A 20,473-nucleotide genomic window follows, 5' to 3' on the forward strand; every position below is an offset into this window, starting at 1 on the left:
ATATAAAAGTTTATCTTCAACACAAGGAGGAAAGATTTACTTTTTTATACTACTCACATTTGTACTTGTATACATTAGGTTACTAATTTAGGTATCGAAGAGATCGGGTCGGAAAATCTCTTTTGACCTTTGTCTTTGTATAGGTGACACATCGCGAGATCGATATTTTTACCTTAGAGGCATCTCGAATAACCCTGCGAATATGAATCTATACCACATCGGGCTGATCAAGACATTAATGACCTCTTCACTCTAAGAGTTTCTAGATGGTTCATAGTTATAAAAGCTTTTTTTCTTATTAATTTTTACCATTATTTGGACCGATCTTCTAATTTTATATTTTAATAACTAGAGCTATAAATTATTATTTTTGATTCATTTATATTTTTATAGGCAACATCATCCACTAAATTAGACGTTTGGTTGTCTCCAATATTCTCATACGTTGAGAGTTTGATCTTATGAAAATTATAAATATTTTAAAAATTATAAAAAAAAATTAGGTGTTGAGTTCTTAAAGCTATTGTCTTGACATAAACAAGACATAATTAAATCTTTTGGATGACATAGACATAAGGATACCCATGTAGATGCTATAACATGAATATATTTTTCACTTGAATCTCGTATTATGACGATGAAACCAATTGATAATTGTTTATGATTTGATCTGTATTTGAAGTGACACAGGATACTTTGATCAGGATAAGATAATTAAAGCAGGAAGAATCATGTTGTGCCGGGGGAAAACATGTCAGAAGATTAGACGTCGAGCTGGTGGATCGGTCGACGTATCGACAGAAGGCTTCGGGCCATGGATTCGAGTATCGGGCTAAGAAGAGCGGATATTGCGCTAAGAATATCGGAGTTGCGGAGTCAACTGACGATGCGCCGAAGAATCGGACGAAGTATCGAAGGACCAATGACATGCCAGACAACATGATTAATGCTTAGTATTAATTGTCTAGATCAAAGTATGTTTTATATGTGCAGGATTAACTATGATAGCAAGGCATGAAGCAAAATGAAGTCCCGGAGTCAAGGACGCGACTTCGTTGGGAGTTCGAGAGTTCGTCGGAAGTTCTGGCAGAACTAACCGAGAAGTCTCGGAGCTTGCTAGAGAAGCTTGTCGGAACTCGCCAAGAAGATCGTCGTGAAGTCCGAAAGCTTGCCGAGAGTCCGTTGGAACATTGTCGGAAGTTCTTTGGAAGATTACCGGAAGCTCGTCAGAAGAAACTAGACTTACGAACTTATTTAGCTTAGAATATATCTTAGGAATCATAGTTAGTACATAATTGAGTTTGGATTTGAGCCAACCCAATTAGGGGCAAGTTGGGTCCATGTAAGGACTGTGTTGGGTCCAATGAGAGGCCTAAAACAGTGACTCAAGAAGTAGCACATTTGTGGCATAATCTTCGAGACTGTGTCAAGTGGTGGTACCACCCAGACACAACCTCCGAGAGGCTACAAGTGATGGTACCACCGGCCTGAGTGGTGGTATCGCCTAGTGTCAAGCGGTGGTACTGCCTAGTGTAGTGTTAGTGTCAGATACCCCTCTTATCCCTGGTTAAAAGATACAAGCACAAATAGTTTAAAAGTAGAAAAATGCTGTAGAAATCTCTTATGAGAATCCTCTTATAATTTAAGTGTTAGAATTTTGTAAGAGAGGAGTAAGCACTTGTAAAGGTTGACTCCTAAACATGAGAAAAGGAGAAGAATGCTGTAAGAAGGAGGTTAATCTTTGCCTATTAAAGGAAGATCAATAGTGGATGTCGGTGGCCTCGACGGAGGAGAAACCGACGAAGTGGATATAGGTGACGTTGACCGAACCACTCTAAAATCTAATTTACATTTCATTTTGAGCAATCTTCTTTAACTGCAAATCATTTTAAAGTAGTTATCTTTCTGAATCAATTTCCATGTACGAAATATTTTCTGAAATCGCATAAGTTTTCTGCTGTACGAATTCACCCCCTCTCTTAGTACGCTCTTGATCCTAACATGATCATCCAATCCTAATTTAGTATATGAGATCTCTTTTCTTTTTCATAAAAGTAAATAATGAAAATGAGATTTATAGCATCGACATCTAGTAATTTACAAGCTAAGTTAGCTTACATCAAGTAATAATTGACACTTCACCGAAAGTTGTTTACATGAATAAAATGAAAATGTGATAGGAATATATATGCGAGATCAAAGACGACATGGAATTATATTGTCATATATATATATTCATGTTCAAGGTCAATGACTAAAATGATATTTATAGCATCAACAACTGATAATGTAGAAGCTAAACTAGTTAACGCCAAGTAATAATGGAGACTTCACCAAAAGTTGTTTACATGAATAGAATTAAGATGCGATGAGTATATATATATATATGTGAGATCCACACATAAGACGACATGGAATTAAATTGTCATATAAATGTCATCGAATACTCGAGTTCAAGTCACGTAATAATAATACTACATAAGAACTAATAGGGAAAGCTCGTTTGAGCCTCATCTCTAACATTGCCTCTATGGGTAGAGCCTCAATTAAGGTTAACCAACAATAGGTGCTCAAGGCAAGTCTTTTAATGTAGCAACACATAGAGAGGCATATACTTATGCCCACGTAGTATGTAAACATGAACAGTAGGCCATAGCCGCCCCGATGCAGAATAATTAGCCTTTAGGTGCATAAATCGAGACACATGATGGCTAGATAAAGAAGGATGAGTCCATTCTTGTAGTATACTAGAAATCCACAAGAGGAGGCATATCATAGCTATAGCTATAGAGATCATTTTAATGTTATTGGAGGCAATTACTCCTAATTGGTCACCTTATTGTGATTCATAGTGTCCATTATCTTTTATCATCAATTTGCAAACAGAGAATTTTTACAACGTAGAAGAAAAGATTTTTATAATATAATAATACTATACGATAATAATAAAGTCTTTTATCGTCATTGAAATATATAAAGAATTATAATATAATTAAGTCTAATATATTTAAATATTTATTTATAATTTTTGATTACCCTATCGGTAGGTGCACATGTTCATACTATCATAAACTATATTCTCTCATCTTATTATTTATCGAAGTAATATATAATTATTAATTAATAAAAATACATTCATTTAATATAGCTCGCTATACAAAAATGCTTGGATGATTCATAGTGTAGAAGAAAAGAAACGGATTTGGCCACCACAAACTAAACCAATGTGTTCTTCCCCAAATCTCCTAAATCTATTGACTTTAGCTCACAGAAATGTCAATTTGAGTGCAACTCAACCCAAATTCTAACGCACACCACATTGGCAATCGCTTTCAAGAAGTCTCTCTCTCTCTCTCTCTCTCTCTCTCTCTAGCCCCCACCATCATAGGATGCACGAAACTGATGGCAAGGGATGCCTCAATTAATGAGCAGTCCTTCCCTTGCATTTGCTGCTACACCGTAGCAGGAATTCCCATAGATTGAGACAAAGAAATCATAGGCAGGGAAGGAGGAGGAAGTGGAGCGGGAACAAGCAAAAGCGAAGGTTGTTGCTTCGACCTCAAACCCTCTCGCCATCTCGCTGCGTGCATAGACTACTTGAGATCGCCAAAACACTGGCTCACCTCGCCATCCATCTCCTCTACCGTTTCAGGTGAAGGGATTAAAGGATCGGAACGCTGGAGAGGGCGGGGAAGATGGGGCGAGGGAAGATCGAGATCAAGAGGATCGAGAACACGACCAGCCGGCAGGTGACCTTCTGCAAGCGCCGCAACGGCCTTCTCAAGAAGGCCTACGAATTGTCCGTCTTGTGCGACGCCGAGGTCGCCCTCGTCGTCTTCTCCAGCCGCGGCCGCCTCTTCGAGTACGCCAACAACAGGTTTTGTTCCCTCCTCCGCCCCCTCCCCCTCCTCCCTTCACGCGCAGAGCTCAAGTTCTCCGATCTTAGGTTTCCTTTGTCTTCTCTCTCTTTTTGTGCATCACAAAAGCGTAGCTAAGCTATAAGCTAAACTGCATAAGTCCGTTGAAGTTCTTGTTCTTGCAGTGAGGGCCAAATCACAGGTAGCTTCTGCTTTCTTGGAAGGTTGAGAACCACTTGAAGCTTTTTTATTCCTTTTGGTTCGATTTCTTTGTTAGTTCTGGTTTGCGAAGCTGAGATCTGAGCTTGTTAGAGTAGATCTAGTGGTGGTAAGCCCCATGTCATTGGTGGGGGAGGTTGTTTACATAGATTTGGGTGGTGTTAGTCTGTGTGGAGAGTTCCTTCCCTTTCATTGCTTTGTTGGGTGGAAGCACAGATCAGCGGCGTCCACAGCAGTGAACGGGGGTCGTAGGAATGGCATAGAGTGAGGTATTGGCATTGGATGGGGCAGCGGTCGCCTTGGGTCATATGATCTCCTTCAACCACCCCTTTTACATCTAAGCTTTGCCATTTCCTCTCTTTCCCTTCCTTTATTCCTCTTACCACTCCTCTTCCTAACGCCTCCTCTCTCTCTCTCTCTCTCTCCCTTCACGTCACCCATGAGGGCAAGAAAGGCTGCTCTCGAGCTGTCACGTTCTCATTGGCCCATTCCTTGCAACCAAAGAGCCACTACCCTTATCACATGTCACAAACTCTCTCTCTCTCTCTACATTCCTCTGGAGCGTGTTAGGGTTCTCTGTTCCCTTTTCTCACTCTTCGCTCGATCCCTGCTCTCTCTCTCTCTCTCTCCCTCTCTACAAGATCTTGATACCCGTCTCTCATGATGGATTTAGATTTCGAGTGAAGTGTGCAAAAGAACAGTATTCTGAGAGAGTCTGCCTGCAGGAAGAGAGAGAGACTAGAGTACGGGGAGAGGACAGGACTGAGGCGCCAATGGGGTGACTGTACTGGCACCGAGTTATGCTTGGGGAGGCTACAAAAGCGGTCAGGAGAAAGAGGCCGCCGAGAGAAGACCGCGGGGTTGGTCATCGAGGCCCGGGCAAAAGAGTGACGAGCCGCGGTCATTGCACCGCGGACAAAGGCCACCTCGACGCCACGTCGGCCCAGCGGGGGAGCGGGAGCGGGAGCGCAGCCAATCATGCGTGGGATCTCACGCCGACGTGGCCGACAGGGACCAATCGCATCCTCGAGGAAACTAAGGTTCCAGGACAGGTCAGGTGTGACGAGCGACAGGTCGGAAGGAGGAGGGGGGTGGGTGCTTTGGGAACGGAGAGATCGATCTGGTCTTTGCGCTGACATCTGACCTTGTCCTTCATTTGATATCAAAGCGTGTACTTGGTGTGTAGATGGCGTCTATCGTTGCCGTAGACAGCATTTAGATTTAGCAGGGAACACAATATGTTCCGTGAAGAGACACTCGAGTGATGCGTCTAAGATTCGTAACAGTGATGTTTACTGATGACAATATCTTTTGGGGACTTCGTTCACATGCTGTCGACGACAGATTTGGAAGTACACAATGTTGTTCAGTCACGTTTAGGTTTCTATCAACTGATGTTTGATTATTCCTCTGAGCTTAAAGAACTTTCTTAGACTATCTACATGCTCTGTACTGATGATCTGTCAAGTCTTCATCCTAAACCATTTCTTCGTCAGGGTAACATTTCCCAGGTTTTTTATATGGATAAAAGCCAGTAAAAGATTCTGCAAACGTTTGTCTCAACCTTAATCCGAGACCTTTCTATTTTTGACCACTTCAGCAAGCCATTTTTCTTTAATTTAGATGTATTTCTTTACTATTTGACTGCAAAAAGCTATGAGGCATAATCTAAGTTAAGAAAACCATACAATAAAAGCTTATGGCTTATTGGATGTTATTTGATTTTCCTGTTTTGATGAGGAAAAAAAATTCAATCTTCATTATCATTTTTATCCTTACTAAGGTTAGGGAGTAGGGATTTTTTTCCTTGAAAGTGTATCTTAAAATGGCACATCATGAATGCCAAAGGGAATCTATTCTTAGATTTCAATCAAGCAAACTGGATTAGGTGTGTTCAAGTACTAAGTCCTTGACTTGAATTAGTATACCAGTTAATCAAGTTCGAGAAGAGTCAGTCGGGTCGAACATATATATAGGGTGAATTGTTGTTCCTACATATGGTTAGTGTGGTGTTGATCCTAATTTATTTTTGGATAATGGGTACAATAAATTTTATCAACAAAGCTATAGGTTAGAAAACTAGTCTACTTATGTAAATCTTGTATTATAAAAGCACTAAATATAAGAGAGAAAAGAAGTAAAGGAATGAACCAATTTTGATTAGTAATGCGAAAACAGATACTATCCCTGAAAAATAACCTGAAAACAATGTTTTCATCCTTCAGCTCATAGTAACTTGTGGACAATTTTCCAAAGTTTCAATCAAGTTTAGCTATTGCATACTGTACAAAAAGAAAAAGGTCCATTTTACATTTCTCAACTATAACTCAGAATTGAGAAAACGTTTTAGGCATATATGAGCTGCATGAGTATGGTGTTATCTGCTATATTCCTGTTGTCTTCTTTGTTCTAAGATCTCTTTCACTAAGTGTCAGTCAAGAATATACTCTCAAACATGAACTTGCTGCTTCATTAGCCGAATTAACTTATGATTTCTGTGCAGTGTGAAAGCAACTATTGAAAGGTATAAGAAAGCATGCAGTGATACTGCCGGCACTGGATCTGTCCCGCAACTTAATGCTCAGGTAAGCTCTATGAAGTTGCATGCAATTCATATGTCACGACTGAATAATTGTGATCATTTTTACACTACCAAAACATGTCCAGTAATGTCAAATCTGTGATAATGCTGAACTTGTAACCTCGAATATGTGATGTCTAGATGTATCCAAACTATTTTGCTATTCATAAGTCGAAGACCTTTATTCATGATGACATCTTACAAGTTTCGACACCCGATACTAGGTTTTGCATTTCGAATTTTCTTTTTGTATCAGTTGTCAATAATATCATTAATTCTATATCAGAATCGAGAAATTTCAATACGCGATCAGAGCATTTCTTGTCATAGGGTTTTAGTAGATCTTCATAATGATGATCTCATGTGAAACTTGATACATTTGGTTGGTGACCCTACTCTCTCCAGTTCTTAGTTTCCTTTGGGTTTGATCACAATCTATTAGTTCTTATTGTTAATCAGCTGAAGATTTCATTGTGATTTACAGAAGAAAATTGTCTTGCAATTATACTTTCTTTATGTTTCTTATGAATGTAGCACTTGTCAAAATGTTGTAACACCTAAACTCATTTTCTTGTGCCCATATTCGAGGCTATGCAATCAGACATGGGCACCTAAACTGGATTCTCCGAATACATTCAGAGCAGCAATCACAGAATAAAAACTTTTTCATGTAATGTTTTTTCGGCTTCATCGTGATCAGCTCCGATAAAAATTACAATGCTTGACGACGAATTTAAAGTATACTTTTGTTTTTCTTTTCTGCAGTCTGACATTTGTTATCAATGTTGCTTGAAATTAACACCTCATGACTTTGCTCTTTCTTTGATTCTTAGCACTACCAGCAAGAATCAGCAAAACTCCAACAGCAAATCAACCACATACAAAGCACCAACAGGTAGTTTCGATCATTGATGATCATGGCTTGTTTCCTTGGCATTTGGTGGCTCTAATGAGTTGCTAATTGCTTCCTAGGAGTTTGATGGGTGAGGGTCTCAGCTCCATGAGCCTCAGAGACATGAAGCAACTCGAGAATAAATTGGAGAAAGGCATAAGCAAAATAAGAACCAAAAAGGTATCGTGTTTCTGAGTTCGGTTCATGTTGTTCGCCATAAGGATCGATCCTCTCCATTTCTATCTATTTAGACAAGTTTGTGTGTTCTTAACATAAGCTGTTGGTTATTTCAGAACGAGCTGTTGAATGCTGAAATCGAGTACATGCAGAAAAGGGTAATAGAACAGTTCGCCTTCTATATATCTTATGATGGCATATCTCTTGACTTCTTCAATTAAATCCTTCTGAATTCTTTTGTTTAGGAGATGGAGCTGCAAAATGACAATGTCTTCCTAAGGAACAAGGTTCTCTCTCTCTCTCTCTCTCTCTCTCTCTCTCTTGTAAGATGCAGAAGCTGAAAATAATGGGTCCGGTATCAGATAACAGAGAATGAGAGAGCCCAACAACAGATGAACAGTCTGCCTTCAACAAGTGAGTACGAGATCTTGACACCATTTGATTCAAGGAACTTCCTGCAAGTTCTGCAACCCACTCAGCATTATTCCCAGCACCAGCAAGCAGGCCTCCAACTTGGGTACGGTCAAATAGTCATGAACACTAATGGAACTCTCAACTTGGTATATTCTGATTCATCCAGTCCAAATCAATTGCTCGTTCGATCCTTTTGCAGATGAAATGGTGTCTACTCGGTGCTTTTGCAAATGGTTCTGTAGACAATCGAGCTTAGTTCCTGCGGGAAGCACTCGGTAAGTAACATTCTGAAATCCGAGTCTCTGGATTTCTCTGAACTTGTTATCTAAATGATCATCTAGGTCTAATGTTGGCAGACTTTAGGACAAGCATTTCCTCTTTTATTGCATGGACTAACAGTCTTGTAAGATTGTGCTCGTGTCCTTAATAGCCATTACCTTGTTGCTAGTTTTAGCTGGAATTTTCTTTTAGCTAATCTTAAAACTCGAGGGGGACAAGAATTGTAAGTGATAATGGACAAAGAGGCAGGCAGCACAGATCTGACTGAGACCATAAGATACTTAACAGTAGGGTAACAAAGTTGGTGGAGTAATGCTTTGGAAACATACCTAAAAGTAGGCCAGAAAAGCCACCTCAGTGATACTGTGTTCTTTAGTCTAGAATATGAAACATATGTTAATGAAAACTAATATATTATAATTCTAAAAAATGTATGTTGGTTTTTGATGTTCAAGAAAGAGTGGAAGTAGAAATATGAATAAACAAACGCATACAAGAAGTAATCACTTGCCACGGATTTATTATAAGTGTATCCATTTAAAAATGTTGTGGAATTAATTAAGTCACTAATTGTCCATTAACTTCAAATTAATTCAATTTCTTAGCAAATACTGTGTTGCCGAGAAAGAAGGAAAAAGGGACTGACTCTCTTCTTCTTCGTGGCGTGGATCCCTTTGGGGAGGCAAAAATAGGAAAGAGGGAGCCCAGAGTTAATCCTAAAGGAAACGCCTAAACGTCTGAATTATTATTACTCATTACCCACATTTTCCTTGTAATGACCAGCTCTAATTCTTCTTCCCTTCAACGTTCATCATCTCATCCCCTCTCTCTCTCTCTCTCTCGCTATCTCTCTATTTATACGTCCCCTCTCGCTGTTAGCTTTCCCTCCCTCTATATACAAACATATTTCCTTCTCAGAAGCGTGCACAGACTTCTCTCTAATTTCTCTTCGTAAACGATCAGATGGGGTCGGCTGTTGTTTTGGTGGGAGTTCTGATGGCCCTAATGTCTTCATGCTGCGCTTATGACTTCTACGTTGGTGGAAGACATGGTTGGGTGAAACACCCTTGCGAGAGCTACAACAGCTGGGCTGGGAGGAACCGGTTTCGAGTCCATGACAGGCTCAGTACTCTCTCTCTCTCTCTCTACCTCTCTCTCCGAGTACACGTCTGTAACTTGTAGAGGTTTTAATGTGATTGCTTTGCGCTGTAGTATTCAAGTACAAGCAAGGGAATGACTCGGTTCTCGTGGTGACCGAAGCTGACTATAACTCATGCAACGTGGCCGATCCCATTGGGTGCCACACCGATGGCAACTCAGTCTTCCAGTTCAACCGCTCAGGCCCCTTCTACTTCATCAGTGGCGCCGCCGGCCATTGTGCGCACGGCCAGAAGCTCATCGTGGTCGTGCTGGCGACCAGAAACCCCATACCCAGTCCGCCGCCAGCACCGGCTGAGCCTCCATACTGGCCACCACCGACGCCGTCTCTATCCCCATACCCATCACCCGCTTCTGCCCCATCGACGCCCGGAAATTCACCATCGACGCCGTTGCCGCCACGGCCGTCGTCATCTGCGTCCGATTTGGCTGTTTCTAAAGTTTCTCTTGGACTAACACTGCTTATGGCGTTGGGCCGCCTCCTTGGCTGATGCAATGGGAATGACTTCCCTTTGATGCATTGGTGTCCAAGTGTTAGAATATTAGAATCTATATTTTTTTTCTGTCCTTTTCAAACTCAGAATAAATAATTTTATGTCCATTTGTTTGGCATATATATATATTTTTATTTATTTATTTATCACCTAAGATTCATCAAGTGGGGCTGACCACAATTTCGATGTGAACTCGGTCAACGTTCAGGGGATGCGAATCATGCAATGCCGACGTCTCCGATTAGAAACCAATTTTTGATGTAGAAAGAAGATCCCAATGCCATTGTTTAACGCTTACAGTGTTAGGACGTGCCCCGTATGAAAAATAAATAAAGAATCAACGTGAATCCACCGCGCGACACGGGAGGAACCATCGGTGGATCGAACGATCACCGTCGCATCAAGATTCGCGTTGCACCGAAGACCTTGATCTAAGGGGCACATCACGTGCCCTTTCACGAGGAACAGTGCTCTCCCCTTCCCTCTCGACGCACTACCCGCCGGAATATTGGATCACACCACACTCTCCGTCGTCATTCCAAGACGTCAGAAATTGAACATAGCATTACGAATATCTTAAACACCTTCCTTGTCAAGTCGGCATCAATTTCCTTACAATTAGAGACCCTAAGCTGACTTATTTAGCTTATTTTCCTTTGATCTGTGTTCTCCTATTTATGATGGCCGCCTTACAATAATCGAGTGGGAACAGCTTGCAGTATCGGGATCCAATGAAAGGATCGCTCCGGGAAGTGAGAACCATGAGTTGGCAAGAAGGCAGAAATTGAAGCAGCTCACGTGCTTCTCCCTGTTGATCCTCTCTGTTGGAGAGCAAACCCTGAGAGTGATCAGGTGGAGATAGAGCAGGGAATGTGAGCTCGTGGCTTTATTAGGGTCAATCCATGGATTTTATATTGGTAGCCTCGGGTTCAAAAGGTCCACCCCACGCTCGTCATAAGCATAGAGATCGATCGAGTGCGGAGGAGGAGGGAAGGGAATGGCCACCGCCAGCCTCTCATCTCGGAGACTGGTCGTCTCCATTCTCTTGATGGCGATCTCTTCCGTCGCGTACGCGACGCAGGACGAGTTCGCGAGCATGATGAGCAGCCACTTCATGGGACTCCATCCGCGGGCGGGGAGCAGGCTGTTGGCGGCGGTGAAGAAGGGAGACCGATGCGATCCGGTGGCCAACAACATCTGCCAGCGGGTTCAGGCCAAGGACAGCCGCCAGCTGTTGCACTGCTGCAAGAAGCACTGCCGCAACGTGCTCTCCGACCGGAACAACTGCGGCGTCTGCGGCCACAAGTGTGGGTTCGGCCACCTCTGCTGCAGCGGGAAGTGCACCGCCGTGGCCTACGACGTCAACAACTGCGGCAAGTGCGGAACGGCGTGCCAGGCGGAGTTGCGATGCGAGTACGGGAGCTGCGGCTACGCTTGAGCTGGTCGATCGTCCATGTTATTGGTATTCAAGGTGTGCGTGAAGACTGTGATACGAGCTATATATATAATAGATTACGTACTAAGGTTGGAGAGGAGAGCAAGGAGAGATGGATGCAAGTTCTATCTGCCTGATAATACTCTCCGATTTCTGTAGCTTTGGTGTCGTATACAAATGCATCGTAATAATCTTATCTCTTCATTTAGAGTGATAATAATAAGGGCAAAGGCATGACTCATGCCCCCATGTCCATTGTTTTCCTTCCTCAGTTATCACCAATCAATATTCTTGGCAGTGTGTGATGTATGTGGCATTACATGAATGTTATGCTTTCCTATCCATTGTCTGACTCACTTATCTAAGAGTAGAGCACACCATCGGAGATGCAAGGGAATGGATCTCAGGTTTGGTACAGCTAATCTCTTTCTATTTTCGTTCCATTTCAGTAGTATCATTTTCCTCAGAGAGTTCCTCAAACAATCGACAATGTTTGTTGACCTCTATTGCTCTGTTTTAATCCTCAAACAACCTTGAATTTATTGCTAAAAAAAATGTCTTTTTCTTCGTTCTGCAGACAATACTCTGTTCAATCTGTTCGTGCTTTACCGAAGCCAATGCCAGGAAAAATTGCTGCGAGATCATGTGGCAGAAGGGCAAATTAGAAGATGCATCATAGTTCATTCTTTTGGAAGATGTGAGGTTGCACCCATCTTCTTCTTGACCTTGGCTTCTGGTTGGAGAGGATGTGGTCACTGCGATACATATTTGAGGATCACATATTTGAGGATGTGATCACAGTCGACCAATCCATGAACTCAACCATACACAACGATGGTCACAATTGCACGCTTTACGTGATAGAAGATTATTGAAAATCTAATATTTGATGATTAATCATAGATTTAAATAGCTAATTTGATTATGTGATTTGAGTACATTATTGAGGAAAATCTCTCCCTCAAAACTTGTATAAATACTCATCTCTTCAATTAATAAAATCAATCTTTTTCACAACATCTCAATTCTTCCTAATATCAAAGTTTCTCTTGCGTCAAGCAAAAGTTTCTCTTCCTCGGTGTCTTATGATAGCACTTGCTAATTTGCCATTAGTTGACGAACTTTAAGCCATCGTGGTCGTTGTGCTATCTCTCCTTCATAGCTATTCCTCACAGCGTCGAACTTCAACCGCTATTGATTTCCTCTTCTGTTAGGCAATCTTTATCGTTCCTCAACGAAGTCTCCCTTTTCTCCCCTCACTAGGAAAGCGCCTGTGTTGCTCTTAATCCACCTTGAAAAGGTCATTGGTTTGTTCACCGCAACTACTCACTACTACTGCTCATCCTCTGTCGATCTACCGCCATCCGAATCCTCCACTCTCTTTGTTGTGATCTACTTGACTTCTACACTTTGGACTAGGCTAGCCACTTTCTTAGCCCATTGCCACTGTTACTTTGTCGATGGACCCTCATCGTTACTACTCTGCTAGCAGACCCACTATGGTTGCCTCTTTACTGACGGATCTCTTATCCAATTTTCGATCATGCAATCTTTCTTAGTTGTACAAATTGAAGTAGTGGAGATCGTGATAAGCAGCGCCTCCTCTGCCTCTTCTAGATCAGTTCATACTCTCAGCATGTCTTTCTCATCTACAAACGTTTCAATCATTATTTCTGCAGAAAACATTAATTACTCTCAACATATAAGAGCTTGACATCAACTATGTGTTTCTCACCGCATATTGTTGATTAACTAGTAGACTCCCTCACAAAACCTCTCATCGTAAGATATTTTAATTACATCAATCCAAGATTAATATTATTGATAAAAACTCAATCTTACGGGGTTTGAAAGAAAATCAATTTGAGTAGCTGATTTGATTATATAATTTGAGTGCATGATTATGATTTGAGTGTATGTTTGGGAAAAATCTCTTCATCAAAATTTATATAAATACTTATTTCCTTGACCAATAAAACCAATCTGTTTCACAACATCTCCGTTCTTCGTTATGATACCTAAATAGCATCCGAATTAACAGCACGGCCTTGGCAATAGTATATCGGAAGGGTTGTGTTAGATGTCTGATAGAGGACTCCACAGTTCATTCACCATCTTTGATTTGCCTTCGAATGTTCTTGGAAAAATGTTGTATATGATTGAGATATTACGCAGAAATCGGAGGAAAAGAAGAAGAAGAAGATAGAAGCAGCCATCTTCATCTGCACAGGAAAGAAACATAACATGGAAGTAGGAGGCGGCTTCAGCTATAAGAACGTCACCGTACAGATTCGACCCAGTAGTTGCCTCTTTCTTTTCTTGGTCCCTTCTCGGCCATGGACAACATCACCAACCATCCATGAAGATGATTGAGGAGGACAACTGTGGCTTCCTCCGTCGTAACAAAACCAAAAAACCTATGAATCTCAATACAGTCAGATGAACTATAGCGCTACAGGATGAGTCAGAGCAGTGGAGTGCAAGTCTATACAAAGTCATCTGAAGAAGAGATGTACCATGTCTGAATTCTTAATAGGTCTACGGGGGGAAGAAAAATCTATCTCAATTGTACAAAAAAGATTGATAATAGGTATCGGGTGACGAGACTAATATTGAATGGCTCTTTGTGGGTGGTAAATGGTGAAGAGAACGGGAATACAGAGTGATGAGAGGAAGAAGAAAGTAAAAAGATAAAACCAAGGGGATCACTTCTTGCTGTACTAAGCATGATCCGAAAGGAAGTGGGCGCAAGCGTCCTGAGGAAATGATAGGGAAAGCGAGGCTGGTGGCGGGTCGCTTTAAGACCACACGCTCCCGCCTCTACTAAAGCTCCTCCTTCCCCTGCACCTCGTCCTCCCAACTCTGCCTTCTTCTTCTCCTCCTCCTCATCTCTCTCTCTCTCTCTTCCTTGGTGTTGAGTCCGTCGTAGAAGCGTGCGGCTTGTTTCTTTCTTGAGGCATCGGAGAACCTCATTGACGGTTGCTCTGTTTGCCTCCAAGAAAAGCTTGAATCTTCATTTTCTTCTCGGTCAAGGTACTCGTACAGGAAGTCCTGCAGCTACTCCTTTTAATATAATCGCCATACGTCTGTCTCTCTGTTCCAGAAGCTATACATAACCATCAGCACACTCCAGCCTCCATTATCAATGCCAGTTTCTCTTCTTTGCGAGCAAGCTGTGCGTCTTCCTAATTAAACAGAGACGCAGGTCTCAAAGCCTACCTTTCTGAGCCAAAATTAGGGAACTATTTGTTTTGCCTCCACACGCGCTACCTTCCACCATTATTAACTTTCTGTAACCTGCTTCACGGGGGCAACGGGAGGACGCCATCGAAAAGTTTGCCTTTTGCCACCAACAGTATCCGTGAGGGATAATAGCACACGGATCCCAGCCAAAAAGATCAGTTTTTTGGGCATCAATGGCGGATGCACGCAACTGCTCTGAGCCGGAGAGCAGCGCCCACTCGATGTCTTCTTCCGTTTCCTCCATCACCACCTCCTCGTCCCCGTCTCCGGTGCTTCCGGCTACGGATGCATTGAACCAGACGACGGCCACCTCTGCCGCGGCGAGGAAGACCGGAGGGGGCACGAAGCGGGCGCGGGACGGGAGTCAGCAACCGGCGTACCGCGGCGTCCGGATGCGGAGCTGGGGGAAGTGGGTGTCGGAGATCCGGGAGCCGCGCAAGAAGTCGCGCATCTGGCTGGGCACGTTCCCGACTCCGGAGATGGCAGCGCGGGCGCACGACGTGGCCGCTCTCAACATCAAAGGAACCGCCGCGGTCCTCAACTTCCCGGAGCTCGCCGCCTCCCTTCCCCGCCCAACCACTCTCTCCCCGCGCGACGTCCAGGCCGCCGCCGCCATGGCCGCCGCCATGGACCCGGCCCCAACTCCAGCGGCGCCCGAGGATGATGATCCGGACACTTCCGACGAGCTCGGGGAGATAGTGGAGCTACCGCGTCTTGACGGGTGCCTCCTCGACTCAGCCCATTCAAGGGGCGAGTTCGTGTTCCACGACGCGGCCTACTCGTGGGCCCCGTGGGTGGAGACCGAGTTGTGTCTCGAGCCCGACCAGATGTGGCCGTCATTGGATCCCACCAGCTTCGAAGCTCTTCTCTGGGATTATTAAGCCTCAATCATACTCTCTCTCTCTCTCTCTCTACTCACTAATGCCCTCTAATTTTGTATTGGGCCGAAGAGCTTTTCTTCCTCCTTTCCTTCCTTTCTCTCTCTCTCTCTCTCTCTCTCTCTCTCTCTCTCTCTCTCTCTCTCGCTCTCTCTCCAGTCAATCTTGTCTCTTCCTTGTGTGTGTTTTCCTGAGTTTTTTGTGGGTAAAATCGATCTGTACAGTGCTCTTGAAAACGAGTGTAGAAAAACAAAAATGCTGTCCTTTGTTTTGTGGTTGTCTGCCCATGAAAGAGATACAATGAATGCTTAGAATCTTATTAATTTTTCCTATCCAATTATTGTTGGATTGTGGCTATTCATGAAAGAGACAAAATTACAAAAGAAAGGTACTCATAAAAGAAATCCACAATATTAATTGGCAACCAAAATCTCCAAGCTTAATGATTGCTGCTTAGACTAATCCGAAACAGAGTAATGTTTCAAGATGCATTTTGATTGCACTCTTATGAACATAATATTACCAAGCTAAGTGGTTCCTTTCACCCGATGACAATTACATGCCAATTGGCATCTCCTACACCTAAACAGACAACGATGCTCTGCCTTTTCATATTCTTTCTTTCTCACACATACCACCATCATTCGCTGAGCCGCCAGCAATTCAAGCGCGGTTTTGCAGCGTTTGTTCAAAGATTAAGACATCACGAGATCCAACTTGCCTGATTTAGTGAAGAATAAAATACCAAGTTGCAACGGCAGCTCTGTCAAGCAAAATGGTTGCTCTGTTTTACCATTTAGCGAATCATCTTCGAGATTCTATTGCCGGAATCAAATCTTTATGCCAGATTGAAGTTGAATCTAACTAGCAAACCAAAATCCAGGAAAAACAAGCAAGTATCTTCGGATTCATGTGTTGTTCCTCCACCGTGTGCTCAGCGGCTTTCCGAGTTGGGTTCGTCCCCTGTTTCGAGGGAATTGAGATGAAACGGGCATTGGTGTCCGATCGTGCGGCTTAAAGGCGGTGTTTGGGTCACGTTTCGTGGCCGCACTCCCGCGAGTTGTTCGACGTATTACATCAAAGAGGTGTCGAGGATGGCAACAATCTGGAGGAGAAGGAAAGCCACAGCCCCTCCTTCTCTCACGCACGCTGCGCGCTGGCAAACCAGTCGGCTTCAACAACAGCGAGTGTTCATCGCTCCTCTTTATTTCATTTCTTTTTCCTCACAATAATTTATTCTCTCACGTAGACATGCACTTAAATAGGACGTAAGGCATAAATCTTATAAAATACTTAAAAAATATAATATCAAATAATCTTATAAAATAAACGTAAATGATCCGTTGACGAATGTGTTACAGCAATCTGTATAATATAATTATAATTTGTATGTAACTGATAAAGAGTGCAATAAGAGGATGAAAACAACGTTGCTCTCTCTTTTCATGACAACAATAATAGGACAGGTGTCATATGTACGAGAGTAATTATGCAAGGCACAGTCTCGCCGCGGAATGTTTGAGGAGGTCGTGCCGCCGACAAGCTCGACGGCCGCGATACGATGATGGATATGACGGACGGATTAGATGGAGATATTGTGTGGTTCCAATTAGATGCAAGTCGGAGAAGATCCCGATGCCGATGCTTTGTTCTACCCCGTACGCGATCTTTCCAGCGCAAACGCGTTCAAAGCGATACTGTCTACGTATGCGATCGGTCACCGTGGTTGGTGGAACTTAAAAGACTGACCACCTTGGCATTCAATATTTCCATACCCATAAGCTTCCAAACCATGTTCTTCATGAAGATAATTCCGGACCCCACTTTGATCTCCAAGATTTTACCCCCAATCATTGTGGACAATCTGAGGTGCGTGCCGACAGGAACGAAGACGAGTGGCCTCCTTCACGCAGTGAAAAGGCACGTGGAAATCTATCTATCGCTCTCGGCACGTCCGAATTGATCAGATCTTGTAGCCAAACGGGCAGCCGACTTTTCCAGATTTGACGTCGATGTGCGACGGCCGACGGCACGACGAATGGTGGCAGGATTGCTTTGCACCGACTCCCGAAAGTGTTCGTTCGAGTCTTCTGTCTCGAGCCCTTTTTCGCATGCTGGGAGCACTGTTTTCCTGTCCCTTTGAATTTATTGTGGAGTTGAGAATCCACGCATCGATTGCGGGGTTGCATGAGTCGGATTTGGGAACATAAGACACAGAAGCAACGAAGAGTCATGCGAATGCGATTCCAAGACGAATCGTCGTCGCGGTCATGATCAGAACAAGTTACTCGGGTGATCGCCTCATGAACGGGACATTGCATTGTCACGATCGGTGTGCTGTGTCCTGGCGAGATCCCAAGTTGACACTATCGGATGGCTTGGATTGCAGAACGTGCGCCTAAACGTGGTGTGTGGCGAATCCAGCGACGGAAAGCTGACCGACAGAGAGCCGCTTCCCAAATCCTTCGTTCGATCCGGCGGGATGGTTGTCGGACGAACGCGACCGTCGGCGTTGCCGCTGCGTGACACGTTCCGCGCCCGGCGACAGTCAAAGAACAATGGAGCTGTACCTCCGAGGTCAACGGGCCCCTCAATCTGCCAATACTATTTATTCCGATGAGGTGGACTGCGTCACCTTGCAAGCTTCTCTCGGCCGCCATCGACCTTCCCGATCGTTTCGAGAATTGTAGCACGAGGAAGAAGAAAAGAGGGGAGGAAGGAAGGAAGGTCAACTTCCTCGTGTGCGCAAATCAAATAGATTCCAGTCCTCTCTACAATGGAGCACGGTATTATATATTGGAGGAAAAATATTCGCTATCGGTTCATTAAATGGTTGCCACAAATCCAAGTGGTGGATGTATATGGAGAATTTATTCGAAATTCAATATTCTTTTGTTAATATAAAAACTTTCCATTTGATTTCGGGGATATAGGAAAGAATCATCTCACAAAGAACCGAACGAGTGCATGACATTACTTTGAATCGATTAGAGAAAAAGTTCAAGAAATAAAATACTGCTAGGATAACAACTAATCACCGGTATTGACTTGGCATTCAATTTAGTGTAAACTGTTATCGTGTAACTCTAACCTTAATGGTTCGATACACACGATCGTATGACTCATTATTATTCGGATAACTTATATAATAATTTTTAATATTTACTTAGTCTAAACTTATCAACTCAATATACTATAAAACTGATAGCATATAAGATTTTTTCAACTGTACGAGGAAATCTCACTGTTCTATTGAGGGAAATCCTTCACAGAGAGAACATATCAATGAGAAAAATAGCTTCTTCTATCTTTGATTTCTATCTTTTATCTTCTTCAATCAATGTACGAGAGCAATTCTTACCTTAGAAATTCTGCTTCTCCTCGATCCGTGACATTGTTCTTTTCCTCTTTAGTCACAGACCTTACTCCACCGTGACTCCCCGCTGTTGTTACCATTGCAACCATTCTATTTCACTCTGTCAAGTTCTCCTACGATCTTTGACTCGTCATCCCACTCACTGGCACCACCGATCAGCTTCATAGTCGGTGGACGACCCTCGCATCAACCACGAAAGTCAATATCGAATTTGTTGGTATCCTTCGATGCCTCCTAAGATGTAGATCTCAGATACCTCGTTATTTCTATGACAACAATATGGAGGCACAATATATATTCTGGTATATGTGGATGACATTATTATTACAAACAATAATCCTATAGAGATCCAGACATTCATCAAGTGATTGGCAGATCGATTCTCCGATCTAGTACTTTAAACTATTTTCTAGGCGTCGAAGTAACATATACATTTTCAGGTCTTTTCCTATCACAAAGATAGTACATTCAAGATTTATTATCAAAGACAAACATGTATAATGCAAATATGGTTACAACTCTCCTCACTACTAGTGAATCACTCAAATTATATGATGAAAGTCCTACTACGAAACCCACTCAATACCGACAAGTAGTTGACTCTTTACAGTACTTAGCTCTCACTCATCCAAATATCTCATTTACAGTCAATAAATTATTACAATTTATGTAGCGGCCATCTAGTATATACTGGTATGTAGTTAAACGAATCCTATGATATCTTAAAAGGACCCTCAATCATGATCTCTTTCTCTGCAAACACTCTCCACTTCATCTCCATGCCTTTGTCGATGCTGATTAGGTAGGAAACTTTGATGATAGAATATTCACATCGGAGTATATTGTCTTCTTTGGAGCTAATCCAATCAATTGGAGTTCTAAGAAGTAAAAAACAATCGCACGGTCTACAACTGAAGTTGAATACCATGCTATCGCCATTGTCGCTATAAAACTCAATTGGATCTTAAATCTACTCAAGGAACTCAATATTAATTCCACTCATATTTCTACAATATATTACAATAATGTCGGAGCTATCTATTTATGCGTTAATTCGGTATTCCACTTCATGCGAGATCAAGTTATTCGATATCAACTACGTATTTCTCATATACATAAGGCTCATCAATTAGCAGACTCACTCACGAAGCCTCTCACTCATAAACTATTTACATTGCATTAGTCCAAGATTAACATCCTTGATAGGAGCATCATCTTTTGGGGGTTATAATAGATAAGATTTCTCTGACTATACGAGAAAATCTTATTGTTTTGTTAAGGAAAATCCTCCATCATAACTTGTATAAATAAGGAGAACATATCAATAAGGAAAATAGCTTCTTCTATCTTTAATTTCTATCTTCTATATTTTTCTATAAAAAACGTTCTCCATATGCATTCTTCTATCTTTAATTTCTATCTTCTATATTTTTTCTATCTTTACTGCTGATCGCAATATACCGATCATCT

General features: G+C 42.4%; 4 protein-coding genes across 4 annotated transcripts; all 4 read left to right on the forward strand.

The window, feature by feature from the left end:
• The first annotated feature begins 3,343 nt into the window (after window positions 1–3,343).
• On the forward strand, window positions 3,344–8,587 carry LOC103987835 (MADS-box transcription factor 3-like). Its single transcript, XM_009406255.3, has 9 exons — window positions 3,344–3,544; window positions 3,653–3,877; window positions 6,580–6,661; window positions 7,491–7,552; window positions 7,630–7,729; window positions 7,843–7,884; window positions 7,972–8,013; window positions 8,089–8,243; window positions 8,340–8,587. The coding sequence occupies exons 2-9, from the start codon at window positions 3,696–3,698 to the stop codon at window positions 8,341–8,343; spliced, it is 669 nt and encodes a 222-aa protein (XP_009404530.2). The 5' UTR covers window positions 3,344–3,544; window positions 3,653–3,695; the 3' UTR covers window positions 8,344–8,587.
• Window positions 8,588–9,382: 795 nt separating this feature from the next.
• LOC135677441 (early nodulin-like protein 4) lies at window positions 9,383–10,068 on the forward strand. Its single transcript, XM_065189800.1, has 2 exons — window positions 9,383–9,545; window positions 9,632–10,068. Exons 1-2 carry the CDS (start codon window positions 9,383–9,385, stop codon window positions 10,066–10,068), a joined length of 600 nt encoding a protein of 199 aa, XP_065045872.1.
• Window positions 10,069–11,007: 939 nt separating this feature from the next.
• Window positions 11,008–11,803, forward strand: LOC135677715 (protein GRIM REAPER-like). The gene has a single exon (XM_065190091.1). It carries the CDS (start codon window positions 11,069–11,071, stop codon window positions 11,507–11,509), a length of 441 nt encoding a protein of 146 aa, XP_065046163.1. The 5' UTR covers window positions 11,008–11,068; the 3' UTR covers window positions 11,510–11,803.
• A 2,547-nt stretch (window positions 11,804–14,350) lies between these two features.
• On the forward strand, window positions 14,351–16,025 carry LOC135676309 (ethylene-responsive transcription factor ERF039-like). The gene has a single exon (XM_065187335.1). The coding sequence runs from the start codon at window positions 14,923–14,925 to the stop codon at window positions 15,628–15,630; it is 708 nt and encodes a 235-aa protein (XP_065043407.1). The 5' UTR covers window positions 14,351–14,922; the 3' UTR covers window positions 15,631–16,025.
• The last annotated feature ends 4,448 nt before the right edge of the window (window positions 16,026–20,473 follow it).

This window comes from Musa acuminata, chromosome BXJ1-6 (assembly GCF_036884655.1).
Source record: "Musa acuminata AAA Group cultivar baxijiao chromosome BXJ1-6, Cavendish_Baxijiao_AAA, whole genome shotgun sequence".
NCBI lineage: Eukaryota > Viridiplantae > Streptophyta > Magnoliopsida > Zingiberales > Musaceae > Musa > Musa acuminata.

Excerpts from the sequence above, each read along its gene's own strand:
- LOC135676309 (XM_065187335.1), top strand. The coding sequence starts at position 14,923 with ATGGCGGATGCACGCAACTGCTCTGAGCCGGAGAGCAGCGCCCACTCG.
- LOC135677715 (XM_065190091.1), top strand. The coding sequence starts at position 11,069 with ATGGCCACCGCCAGCCTCTCATCTCGGAGACTGGTCGTCTCCATTCTC.
- LOC103987835 (XM_009406255.3), top strand. The coding sequence starts at position 3,696 with ATGGGGCGAGGGAAGATCGAGATCAAGAGGATCGAGAACACGACCAGC. Across the intron at positions 3,878-6,579 it reads TTCGAGTACGCCAACAACAG|TGTGAAAGCAACTATTGAAA; the intron begins GTTTTGTTCCCT and ends ATTTCTGTGCAG. Across the intron at positions 6,662-7,490 it reads TCCCGCAACTTAATGCTCAG|CACTACCAGCAAGAATCAGC; the intron begins GTAAGCTCTATG and ends TTTGATTCTTAG.
- LOC135677441 (XM_065189800.1), top strand. The coding sequence starts at position 9,383 with ATGGGGTCGGCTGTTGTTTTGGTGGGAGTTCTGATGGCCCTAATGTCT. Across the intron at positions 9,546-9,631 it reads TCGAGTCCATGACAGGCTCA|TATTCAAGTACAAGCAAGGG; the intron begins GTACTCTCTCTC and ends TTTGCGCTGTAG.